The 13,714-nt window shown below is 42.1% G+C and overlaps 1 protein-coding gene across 6 annotated transcripts in view; it reads right to left on the bottom strand.

Annotated features, from left to right (window-relative positions):
• The window catches only part of MAPK9 (mitogen-activated protein kinase 9), a 58,186-nt gene that overhangs the window by 21,299 nt on the left and 23,173 nt on the right, over nucleotides 1–13,714 (bottom strand). For all 6 annotated transcript variants that reach the window (XM_030824225.1, XM_030824206.1, XM_030824211.1 and 3 more), the window contains 2 exons: nucleotides 9,277–9,335; nucleotides 5,869–6,007 (listed from right to left, as the gene is read on the bottom strand). In XM_030824225.1, coding sequence (XP_030680085.1) covers nucleotides 5,869–6,007; nucleotides 9,277–9,335 — 198 coding nt within the window. The remainder of the gene's footprint in view (nucleotides 1–5,868; nucleotides 6,008–9,276; nucleotides 9,336–13,714) is intronic.

Raw genomic sequence — 13,714 nt, 5'->3', positions numbered from 1 at the left:
CTGCCTCCGCCACTCTGAGCGCAACTGATCTGTGACTAAGAATTCTACACACATCTACACACAACCACACTATTCATCATGTGAGAGGGCAGAATAAAGTTTCAGACATTTGAGGCCTCAAAAAATTTCTCTCCCCTGTGGCAATTTAGGAAGCTTTTAGAGGATGTGTCCCACCAAAACAAGGGGGTAATCTGAGAGACACGGACAGCAAGCAAGGAATCCAACATGGGAGGGAGATGAAGGAAACCCCCAGAAGACCACCAAGGGAGATCCAGGACAGCCCCTTCCAGCAGGTGCAGGGGCAGCCAGTGCAGAGGGGAACAGGGCTGAGGCTCGGGAGAGGTTCCTGAGAAGATCAAACTGATGAAATACCCAAGACACCTGCATGTGCTGAGAGAAGATTTAGATGCCGATAGAAGAGTTAGGGTTGAATTACCAACAAGAACATAGAAAACTACCCCCAAAACAAAAACCTCACACAAATAGAAGATAAGTGTTTGTTAACTCCAGGGAACAGAAGGTGAAATGGGAAGGTCTGCTGTGCAAAGCATTTACACTCTCACGACGATGCAATGAGCCAAACACCATCACATCCGCCAGCCTGGGAGGAGGGCGAGGAAGGCCGAGGGTGAGGGCTGGGTTGGTAAGAAGCTAAATCAGCATCTTATGCCCCAAACTGAGAAAGGATCAATGAAGAAAGAGCTAAGCATATTATTTCAATATGGAAATAGACACCAAAACAATCAGCTGAATGAACTGAAGGAGTTTGCTTCTAGGGAGAGAGAAATAAAGGAGGAGGTGGAGGTATCTGTTTTTCATAAATATTTATAGAAATATTTGATCCTTGATTAAAAAAAACAAACCAAGTTACTTGTTTAGCAAGTTGCTACACAGTTATATACAAGGTGATCCTGTCTTTGAAGAACGTAAGTTCACAAGGACATAAGTACAGATATGTTGGTATTAACATCAGTCAACAGAGAGATGCCATGCAGAGGGAGGCAGGACATGTACCAGCGTGCTCTCACTGGCCATCTCCAGGTGCTAACAGAGGGCTAGGTTACTTGCATTTCATTTTTTGAATTATATAAAATATATACATTGGTGGGATATCATGGGCAAAACTTTATCTTTCAAATACTTAAAATTTATGTTTTGTATTAAACCATTTTAATAGGCAAAATTAAAAGTGCGTCTATCTCTGTGCATGGTACTGTAGATGGGACAAAGGATGGTGCAGTCCACACAGAACAGTTAACTTAGGGCCCCTCCCTTCCTGGGATGTGGGCAGGGGTGGGGCGGGGGTGCAGGGGACAAGAGGGAGTTTCCCTCTTTGCTTTATACACCTGTGCACTGTTTGGAACTTCCCCACAGTGAGTGTGCATCACTCTCCCACACGGACACAGATGTGTGGAGAGCCTGGCAAGTCCATGGATGTGGGAAGCAGGAGGGAACAAGGTGACAGGGAGGACACAGCAAGATGCCAGGCGGGTGGGGGTGGTGAGCAGGAGACAGGGATGGCAACGGGGTCATTTTCTGAAGGCTTCTTAGGTTTCTATACCACGTGCTGGGCAAACCAAACACTCCTCTGGACCCCATCTGACTCAGGCTGCAGGCACCGACTACTCCAGGAAAAGGGCCTGTGGACGCGCAGCTCTCACAAGGCCCCAGTGACAGGCGGCCATTGCTTCCCACTTACCTTGGGGCCCAAGGGGGAACAAGTCAGACAAACCATTTCCCCTCATGAAATGAATAAGGCCTAATGTAGTAAGACTAATAATCTGGGAAATTATTCTAAAGCATGAATAAAATGTATTTAAGAGATATTAAGAGTACCTTAAATTATACGAAGGTTTGTAGAAATTTCAGGAACAGAAATAGAATGGTACATCAGGAGATCTTTAATTCAGAAGCCTAGTGTTACTATTTTTAAAGCAAAGTCACCAATATATTATTTTAACTGACCATCTGATGGCAGCAAAGGTTCTATTTTAAAAAACAGTACACTAGATGGCAGATGGGAGGCTGTCAGCTAGCCCTGGGAGGACAAGAGCCATCCCTGACGCTGGCCTTGGGCCGCAGACCTGAGGCTTGAGACGAGGCAACCCTGCCCTCTGTGGGTCGGTGGGCTCTACCCCCAAGGGACGCCTTCACTGGCTGTGATGGAACCAATCTTTCCAGGCACAACAGATCTGAAAAAATTATTACCACTCCACCATCTAAAACCCATCTGCTTATTTCTGTAATAACAGGCTCCGCTGTTCTTGTCTCTCACTAGCTTCTTCCCCACAGATTTCAATTCAGCAAAAATACAACCTCTTGCTCTTGGAACATAAAATCTAATGGCAATCTGTCAGTAAAATTAGTATAGTAATTATCCAGGGAATGCTAATAATATCTATTTCCGATAAAATTATATTATCTCTGCCTCTAGTCTCACTCAATATTTTAGTCGTTTTTTAAAAAAATTCGGGCCGGGAGGCCCTGGGTGGCTCTGCCACAGACTGTCACCCTGTGACTGTGGAGATCCCCAAGCGGGACGCCATGGAATCCTGGAAGCCGGGAAATGGAAACAAATGGGAAGACCAGAACACTGAAAGTCATTTCAATAATTCTGGAAAAAATTTATGAAGTCCTATGGTAGAAAGACTGTGTGAATGTAAAGAAGATAGTCATTGTGGAGAAATGTTCGGCCAGATTCCAAATCTAAACCTGAAGAAGAAAATTTCTGCTGATGTAAATTCATGTGAATGCAGTGTGTGTGGACAAGTCTTCATATGTTCTTCACCCCTTAATAGGCACATCTTATCTCATTCTGGACACAAACTATATGAATGTGAGAAACGTGGGGTGAAGCCATACAAATGTAAACAATGTGAGAAAATCTTCATTTCTCTCATAAATGTCCAAAGACACATGGTAACACACACTGGTAATAGGCTTCATAAATGTAAGAAATGTGGGAAGACATTTAAGTTTCTCTATTTACTTCAAAGACACAAAGTAATTTACAATGGAGAAAAACCCTGTGAATGGAAGAAAGGTGGTAAAGCCTTGAGATTTTGCAGTTGTTTTCAAAAATAAAAGAACTCACAGTGGGGAAAAACCCTATAATGTCAGAGATGTGGTAAAGCCTTTGGACATTCTGGTTACCTTCATAACCATAAAGGTGCTCACACTGAAGAGAAACCCTGTGAATGCAGGAAATGTGGGAAACGATTCAGTTTTTGTAGTTACCTTCAAAGACATAAAAGAGCTCACGATGGTGAAAAATCTTTGCTGTGTTTAAGAAATACGGTAAAAGACTCACTCTTTCTAGTTCCATTCAGAAACATAAAAGAAATAATACTGGAGAGAAACCCTATAAATGTAAGAAACGTGGCAAAGCCTTCAGTCATCCCTGCTCCATGTGAAGACATAAAAGAACACATATTGGAGAAAAGTCCTGTAACTGTAAATAATGTGGCAAAGCCTTCAGTCAACACAGTTCCCTTCGAAGACATGAGAGAACTCATACTGGAGAGAAACCCAATGAATGTCAAAAATGGGATAAAGGCTTCAGTCGGTTCAGTTACCTCCAAACACATGAGAGAACTCATACTGGAGAGAAACCTTATGAATATAAAAAATGTGGCCGGGCGCGGTAGCTCACACCTGTAATCCCAGCACTTTGGGAGGCTGAGGCAGGTGGATCATGAGGTCAGCAGTTCGAGACCAGCCTGGCCAATATGGTGAAATCCCGTCTCAACTAAAAAAAAAAAAAAAAAAAAAAAAAAATTAACCAAGTGTGGTGGCAGGGGCCTGTAATCCCAGCTACTTGGGAGGCTGAGACAGGAGAATTGCTTGAACCCGAGAGGTGGAGGTTGCAGTGAGCCGAGATCACACCACTGCACTCCAGCCTGGGCAACAGAGCAAGACTCTGTCTCAAAAAAAAAAAAAAATGTGGTAACACCGTCAGGCATCCCAGCTCCCTTCAAACACATGAAAAATCTCACACTGGAGAGAAACCCTTTGACCGTAAGGAATGTGGTCAAGTCTTTAGACATTCCAGTCCTGTATGTAAACATGAAAAAACTCACACTCTGTAGAAATCCTGAGAATGTAAGGATTTGGGGAAAACATTCAGTTAATTCAGTTATCTTTGAAAACATGAAGAAATTATACTGGAGGAAAACAGTATAATTTACATAATATGCATATGAAAAATGTGATGACGCCTTTATATGTTCCGGTTACCTTTGAACACATTAAAGAGCACATGGAACTTTTCCATTTCCCTTTGAAAATACGAAAGAAAACTACTACTGAGGAAAAATTCTATGCATGTAAACAATGTGGTAATGTCTTCAGTCTTTCCAGTTCTACTTGAAGATATAAAAGAACTCATTTCTGAAAAACCCTATAAATGTAAAGAACGTGGGGATGCCTTTGTTTCTCTCAGGCACATTCAAAGACATGATGTATGCAAACTGGAGATGGATCTTTAAATACAAGAAGCTATTCTGTATCTAAACCTTAGTAGTTTGCAAATAAGTTTTCATTTTAATAATTATTTCAAAAGTCATCTGAGAACTCCCACTGAGAACAAATCTTATAAATTTAAGGAATTTGGAAAGCCTGATACAAATTAAATATTCCACAATGCTCAAAACATGCACATGAATGAAATGTTATACATGTTATAAATATACTGTGTTTGTCAGTGGCTCATTTCTAATGATGATCTCTGGACTGTTGATTTCCACCTTATTTAACATGAAAATATTGAGGTGAGAATTCTGTAGATACCCTTTAAGCAACATGAATTCAATAGGTAGTGTGGGTTTTTTTGTCAGTTAATACAAAATTTTGTCTGTATGTCTAAATGTTTTTGGATCTACGGGTGAATTAAAATGTATTTCTAATAAGTAGGTAACATTGATTTTTATGTAGCTTTTTAATTGTTCTGTAATATGTCACTGAAAACAGATTTTGTTAACTGTTGGGGTTTTCTTACTGGCCTTATTTGACAAGTTTTAATTGTTCTTCACCTATTACATCAACTCCATCTTTCTTTTTTATGAAAAATGTACTGTTTTTTGGCAGGAAGAAGTTTATTTCATTTTCTTTGCTAATGAAGTATTGGTATCAAATTGTAAAAAAAAAATCTATCATGATAGTCTGCTTACACAGCTGTACAAGTAATAATAACAAAAACTTGTAAAATCAGCTTAGAGAGAATTATACCATAGCTCCCTAGCTTATTAAGTGTTTTTCCTGACAGTACAGTCACACTGTTATTCAAATCCCAGCCTCTGCTGAGCCCACATGCCTGCTCTGAACCCTTGTGGCACAGGGTCTGGCCACTCCCACCAGTGATGCAGGGAAGCTGGCACGGCAGAATTTTAGGATAAGAGAAATGGATATGTGGGTCATTATTTAAGAAAGAGAGTTCTCAAGCAGCTGTCTCACTACTTACTTGGCCTTTAAGTTCCTTGCTCATTAGAAACGGGATTTCAAATATGGCAAATATATTAACCATAGGTGAATGTAGATAAATGGTAGTTGGAAGTTCTCTGTCCTATTCTTGAAATTTTTCTCTAAGTTTTAAGTTACTTTAAAATGAAAAGTTTAAAACAATGTATTCTTGCGCAGTATCTGACTGAGAGCACAGTACCTGGCTGTGTCCACAGCAGGTGGTCTAGCCTGGCAGGCCAGGCGGTTCCACAGATGCTTCCTAGAATGACTCTCTTAAAACACCATATGATTCCATCATTTATTTGGATTTTCAACCCTAACAATTTTTTTTAAATGTTATTTTGTATGTAAAGGATTATGACAACCAAATGATTATGTTTTTAAAAATAAAATTAATACATCACTACTTACTCTGTGAATTATACCAGCTGAATGCAGATGTTTAATACCACAAAGCATCTGGTAAAGAAGGTAGGACATTCTTTCATGATCCAGCTCCATGTGAATAACCTGACATAAGTTAGCATCCATTAATTCCATAACCAAATACCTGAGGGAGAAAAGGTCAGTTATTTATATGAAAATTATCCAAAGTTCCTTTATGACTAAATTTCATGAAACTGTAACTTACTTCCAATCACTGCACTGGCTAAAGTAAAAAGATAGATTGGTATAATGGAACTTCTAAAAATTTTCCGAAGAATATATAAATAACAAACTTAACGTCTTACAAGTTAAAAATTAAAAAAAAAAAAACAAAAAACCTTTTATAGCATGGTAAATAGAATCTCAAACACACAAATTTTCCTACTTCTTACATTTTTGGCTGAAATTCTTCTTACCAGCCTAAAGACCATGCTGTTATAGGCTCACCAATCATAACACATGTACCCTCTGGTGGAAGACACTGATAACGGGGGAGGCTCTGCATACAAGGGGCTGGGGACAGACAGGAACTCAGTACCTCCGCTCAATTTTGCTGTGACTCTAAATTGCTCTACAATAGATATGTTTTAAAAAGTGACTACACAACAACAACAAAAAGGACACTTGACCCCACTCCCCGCTTAGCAACTCCCTGATTCTTTGCTCCCTTTGCAAGCAAAACTCCCCAAAGAGGTGTCTCATGTGCTATCTCCAATTCTTCTCCCGTCTTTTTATTTATTTATTTATTTTTTATTTTTTGTGACGGAGTCTCGCTCTGTCGCCCAGGCTGGAGTGCAGTGGTGCAGTCTCGGCTCACTGCAAGCTCCGCCTCCCAGGTTCACGCCATTCTCCTGCCTCAGCCTCTCCGAGTAGCTGGGACTACAGGCGCCCGCCACCACGCCCCGCTAATTTTTTGTATTTTTAGTAGAGACAGGGTTTCACCGTGGTCTCGATCTCCTGACCTCGTGATCCGCCCGCCTCGGCCTCCCAAAGTGCTGGGATTACAAGCGTGAGCCACCGCGCCCAGCCCTTTTATTTTTTAAATTTTTTTGAGACAGGGTCTCACTCCGTTGCCCAGACTGGAGTGCAGTGGCATGATCTCGCCTCACTGCAACCTCCACCTCCCGGGTTCAAGCCATTCTCATGCCAAGGACTCCCAGAGCTGAAAATTAAATAAATAATAAAAAAAAAATAGCCATCATGCCTGGCTAGTTTTTCTATTTTCAGTAGAGACGGGGTTTTGCCATGTTGCCCAGGCTGGTCTCGAACTCCTGACCTCAAGTGATCCACCCACCTCGGGCCTTCCAAAGTGTTGGGATTATAGGCATGAGCCACTGCACCCAGCCTTCTCCCATTTTTTTCTTAATCCCACTTGGATCAGGTTTGTGCAGCCACCGTTCTGCTGAAACTGTCCTCCTCAAGGCCACTGATGGCTTCCATGCTGCTAAATCCACTGGCCAGTCCTATAATCCTAGTGGGTCCTGCCCTGTCCTGTCTCCAACTTCTCGCTGTCAAAATACCCAGCAACTGGTCCTTGACCCTCTTCTCTTCTATAACCACAGTCACTTTCTTAGTGATCTCAGTTATAGGCCGTCAGCTCCCAAATTCCTACCTTCAATTCAGACATATCTCCTGAACTCCAGGCTCATTCCTCTGCCTCCCTATTCCCAGTTCCACCTTGATGTCTAACAGGCATCTTAAAGCCATGTCCAGAACTGAACTCCTGATTCCACCCCAGCCCAGTCTGCTCTTCTCACAGCCTTCCTCATCTCAGTTGAGAGCTCCTTCATCCTTCAGGTGCTCAGGCCAAAAATCTAGATGTCATTCTCAATTCCTCTCTCTCACACCACACATCTTATCTATCAGCTCATACTGTGGCTCTATCTTTAGAACCATTTCAGCATCCAGTCTCTTCCCCACTCACCCTTCCTATTACCCCTCTGGGCCAAACAGACCCTCCATCATCCCTTAACAGAACTGCTGCAATAGCAGTAACTGATGTTCCGTGCCCCCACCCCTTACAGTGGGTTACCAACCCAGAAGCCAGAGTTATGCTTTTAAAACAGAAGGCAGGGGAGCTCACTGCTCTGCTAAGACTCTTACTCTGACTTGCCTTAGAGCAAAAGACATCCTTACAATGGCCTAGAGGCTTGTAGTGTTCACCCTCTTCTCTTCCCCCGCTCCCTCATCCCTAGCCACGCCACCTCTTGATGGTCTTGGAAAATACCAGGTGGGCAATCCACTGCTGTCCTGAGCGCTGTCTGTTCCTTCTATCTCCATTCTACTTGCCCCCAAAGGATCTGTGGGACCAACTTCTTTTTTTTTTTTTTTTTTTTTTGAGACGGAGTCTTGCTCTGTCGCCCAGGCTGGAGTGCAGTGGCGCATCTCGGCTCACTGCAAGCTCCCCTCCCGGGTTCACCCATTCTCCTGCCTCAGCCTCTCCGAGTAGCTGGGACTACAGGCGCCCGCCACCACGCCCGGCTAATTTTTTGTATATTTAGTAGAGACGGGGTTTCACCGTGTTAGCCAGGATGGTCTCGATCTCCTGACCTCGTGATCCGCCTGCCTCGGCCTCCCAAAGTGCTGGGATTACAGGCGTGAGCCACCGCGCCTGGCCAGACCAACTTCTTTATTTCCTTCAAGGCTTTCTTCGCATGTCACCAACTCACGGAGGTCTTTCCCCAGCCACCTTATTTAAAACTGCAGCCTCAGATCCAACCCTCAGCATGTCTGATCCCCTGACCCAGCTCGACCCTTTGTCCACAGCACCTAGCACATTCTAATGGACTACATGCTTTCCTCATTTATCATGCTGCCTATCTATCTTCCCTGACAGACTCCAGGGAAGCCAGGTGTGCCCAGTCCCAGAGAGTGCCCAGCACACAGAGGGCAATCAGAAATTTGTTAATGACTGAACACACCAATAAATTAAGGATGAAGTTGGGCATTATGCCTCTCAGTAGATTAATACTTCATTTCACTGTTAATAAGATGATTCTACTTAAGATTCTGGAAATACAGAATCTTAAATAGAATTAGTGACTTAATCATTTCAAGTAATACTCATAAACTCCTGAACCCTAAAATCCTGGCTATCAAGGATTGGAGAAAAACATTTTATAGGTCAGCAAAACACATTACTGATTCTGGTCTGCTCTGAAGAATTCTTTCTAGTCATCCTTTATCTGTTATGAAGATGAAAACCCATGTGGTACAAATAATTAAATATTACCATCAAATTTTCTAAATATTTCTCTGCAACAGAGAAAGTTATCTGTGATGTCACAAAATGTATTGCCGCCTACATTTCCTAAGTATAAAAAGCAGTTGCTGTCTTTTCTAGATGTTCATTCTTTGATGTACAGTGCATTACTGAATAAAAATGATACTTACACATCTTGAAATTCTTCTAGAGTTTTTTGTGGTGTAAACACGTTTAACAAACTAATTATCTGAAAAGAGAAAATTAATTATACTTCAATATGTCAGATTACTTGATTACAAAAATTAAGTTTAATATTGAAATGCATTAAGATGGGAAAAAAAATCACAGCAGAATTTCAGTACTTATTATTATTACTGCTTTTACCAATTACATGGCATTTGAGAAAAGTTAAACATCAATTAAAGGAAAGATGCACTTTTAATCAAATCACTTTCATGTGTCCCTAGCAACTTAATTATTACAGAATTTAAACACATAATGTCTTTTTGAACATAAAAAAGTAGAATTTACGGGTAAAAAAACACTAAATAAAGCAGTATGTTAACTCTGAAAACTTAAATACTATGTACAAATTTCTAAAAAGTTTTGAAATACGAAGGCTAAGCTCATATTTTTGTGTGATAAAGTGAACGGCCTCATAGCATCATATTTTTACCTAAAGAGGGTTAAAGAGCTGATCCTGCTGCAGGCCTCCATCCTGGCACCCTGACATGATTTGGCTACGTCCCCACCCAAATCTCATCTTGAATTGTAATCCCCATAATCCCCACGTGTCTAGGGAGGGACCTGGTGGGAGGTGACTGGATCATGAGGGCAGTGTCCCCATGCTGTTCTTGTGATAGTGAGTGAGTTCTCATGAGATCTGATGGTTTTCTAAGGAGCACTTCCCACTTTGCTCTTTACTTTTCTCTTTCCTGCTGCCTTGTGAAGAAGGTGCCTGCCGCCCTTTCGTCTTCCGCCATGATAGCAAGTTTCCTGAGGTCTCCCACACCATGCACAACTATGAGTTATTTACACCGCTTTCCTTTACAAGTTACACTGTCTCGGGTATTTCTCTATGGCAGTGCGGGAACGAACCAGTATACACCCCATGGTGTAAACAGCGAGTCCCACAGCTTAGGCACCCAACACATAACCTCAGTCATTCCAGATGACTGAGGGAAAGATGAATTATCCATTATACAGGATTGGGGTGATTGGTTAGCTAAGGACAAAAATAAAACTGCATCCATATTTCAATCTGTATACCAAGAAAAACTCGAAATGGAACAAAGATTTAAATCTAAAACATGAAATAAAACATCAGAATATAGATAAACATTTATATAATCCTAGTGTAGAAAATCTTTTCTAAACATGACAGGAAACCTAAGAGATCTGATTACATTAAAATGAAACAAAAAATGGGTGATAAAAAATCAGTATGTCAACAACATAAATAATGTCAAATGGAAAAAAAAAGTAAAGGGCAATAGTTTTAATATTTAAAAAAAACCCTCCTACAAATGCAGAAGAGACCAGCAGTCCATAAGAAAAATGGATAAAGGCCATAAAAATTAAATTACCAAAACACATAAAAATAAATGACAACCTCACAAATAAAAATGAAATATCATTTATCTGTCAAATTGGCAAAAGCAAAACAAAAAAAATCAACAGTAGGTAGTGCCGGGGGATTCTGAAGTAACAGACATTCTCAGATACTTTTGTTTGTTTGTTTTTGAGATGGAGTTTCACTCTTGTCGCCCAGGCTGCAGTGCAATGGTGCGATCTTGGCTCACTGCAACCTCCGCTTCCTGGGTTCAAGTGATTCTCCTGCCTCAGCCCCTCAGTGAGCTGGGATTACAGGTGCCCACCACTAAGCCCAGCTAATTTTTGTATTTTTAGTGGAGACGGGGTTTCACCACGTTGGCCAACCTGGTCTTAAACTCCTGACTCAGGTGATCCACCTGCCTTGGTCTCCCAAAGTGTTGGGATTACAGGTGTGAGGCACAGCGCCTGGCTGATACTTTTTTTTTTTTAGGAGATGGGGTCTTGTTTTGTTGCCCAGGTGTGCCTTAAACTCCTGGCTTCAAACGACCCTCCTGCCTCAGCCCCACAAGTAGCTGGGATTACAGGTGGAAGTGACCGTGCCCAGCTTCTCAAATACTCTTAATGAAAACTCTTAATCAAACTCATAGTCTTCCTTGAGGTCAATTTGTCAGTATATTTTAAACTAGAAGTGTGTGTACTCTGACCCAACAATGTTGGCCAAGAAATTCACCTGGACGAGTGTGCAAAAATTCAGGCGTAAGAATGTTCACTGCAGCACTGCTTATAGCAGTGAGAAACAAAACAATCTATCCAAACCAGGCGGCTACAGTCTCTTAAATAAATCACTGTGCATCTGCGCTATGCAACCATTTAAAAACTGGCTCATATCTATGTTCATCAAAGTATATGAGGTCTACCAACATTGCATGAGGAGAAAAGCAGGATGAAGAATAACACGGTTAGTCTTGCCTATGTACTCGTGCACATGTATGCATAAGAATGCTCACCAAATTGTTAATGCTAGTAATCTGTGGGTGGTGCTATTCAGGAGTTTTTACTTTTTTATATTGTTTGAATTTTTAAAAATAATACATATTTTTTGTAACCTGAAAATTTTTTTAAATTAGTAAGTAAAATAAGGCCGGGCACGGTGGCTCACGCCTGTAATCCCAGCACTTTGGGACGCTGAGGCAGGCGGATCACGAAGTCAGGAGATCGAGACCATCCTGGCTAACATGGTGAAACCCTGTCTCTACTAAAAATACAAAAAATTGGCTGGGCGTGGTGGCGGGCGCCTGTAGTCCCAGCTACTTGGGAGGCTGAGGCAGAAGAATGGCGTGAACCCGGGAGGTGGAGCTTGCAGTGAGCCGAGATCGCGCCACTGCCCTCCAGCTTGGGCGACAGAGCAAGACTCCGTCTCAAAAAAAAAAAAAAGTAAAATAAAGCATGCATGAGAGAAATTAAAAGCAACTGAAGCCACAGACTCAAAAGAAGGAAGCTCAGGAGTTTAAGACCAGCCTAGGCAATGTGGTAAGACCCCACCTCTACAAACAATTTTAAAAACTGCCAAGCATGGTGGCACATGCCTATAGTCCCAGCTACTTGGGGGGCTGAGGTGGGAGAATCACAACCTGGGTGACAGAATGAGACGCTGTCTCAAAAAAAAAAAAAAAAAAAAAAAAAAAACTTCCAGATTTAACATTTTATATTTTATTTATTTATTTATTTATTTAGAGACAGTCTCGCTCTGTCGCCCAGGCTGGAGTGCAGTGGTGTGATCTCGGCTCACTGCAAGCTCTGCCTCCCGGGTTCACGCCATTCTCCCGCCTCAGCCTCCCTAATTTTTTGTACTTTTTAGTAGAGACGGGGTTTCACCATGTCAGCCAGGATGGTATCTATCTCCTGACATCATGATCCACCCGCCTCGGCCTCCTGAAGTGCTGGGACTACAGGCGTGAGCCACCGTGCCCGGCCGACATTTTATAATTTTATAACATGGCAAGGTTATCAACATAATGCTCAGCGACCACTAGGAGAACACAGTGTGCTTGACTGAGCACAACTTCATTTTCTAGAAACATTAATTCTCCGTAAAATTTAGTGCTTTGATTTCTGTGGCGCTTCCAAGAATAGCTACTCTAAATGTAACATCACCTAATACCGTGTATTTGAAACTGATACGTCATATACAAGGTGAAAAGCTACTTATAGAACAACATCTTTCCACAAAATATTTAGTTGTTTCTCAATTTGTTAGATCAATACTGTTCCCATTTCATAGAAACAGAGTATCAATTGATATTCCTACTTTGGTTAAGTGACCTAAATTCCTATGCACCATAATGATGCCTCTTTCTAGCTTTAATTTCCTCAGTGTTTATTAAGAATTTTATCAGCCGGGTGCGGTGGCTCATGCCTGTAATCCCAGCACTTTGAGAGGCCAAGGCGGGTGGATCACGAGGTCAGGAGATTGAAACCATCCTGGTTAACGCAGTGAAACCCCGTCTCTATTAAAAATACAAAAAATTAGCCAGGCGTGGTGGCGGGCGCCTGTAGTCCAGCTACTCAGGAGGCTGAGGCAGGGATGGTGGACTGGGGGCGGGGCAGCGAGCTGAGATCCCGCACTGCCTCCAGCCTGGCGACTGAGCGAGACTCTGTCGCAAAAAAAAAAAAAAAAAATTATCAAAAAAATAGGCGGGCGGTGGTCACGCGTAATCTAGCACTTTGGAGGCCGAGGCAGGTGGATCATGAGCCAGGAGATCAAGACCATCCTGAAACACGGTAAACCCTCTACTAAAAATAAAAAAATTAGCCAGGCGTGGTGGCGCCTGTAATCCAGCACTTGGAGCCGAGGCAGGTGGATCATGAGGCCAGGAGATCAAGACCATCCTGACTAACACGGTGAAACCCTGTCTCTACTAAAAATACAAAAAATTAGCCAGGCGTGGTGGCGGGCGCCTGTAATCCCAGCACTTTGGGAGGCCGAGGCAGGTGGATCATGAGGCCAGGAGATCAAGACCATCCTGACTAACACGGTGAAACCCTGTCTCTACTAAAAATACAAAAAATTAG

The sequence above is a fragment of the Nomascus leucogenys genome, chromosome 2, assembly GCF_006542625.1.
Source record: "Nomascus leucogenys isolate Asia chromosome 2, Asia_NLE_v1, whole genome shotgun sequence".
Classification (NCBI taxonomy): Eukaryota; Metazoa; Chordata; class Mammalia; order Primates; family Hylobatidae; genus Nomascus; species Nomascus leucogenys.
This window is presented reverse-complemented; position numbering and strand designations above follow the sequence as displayed.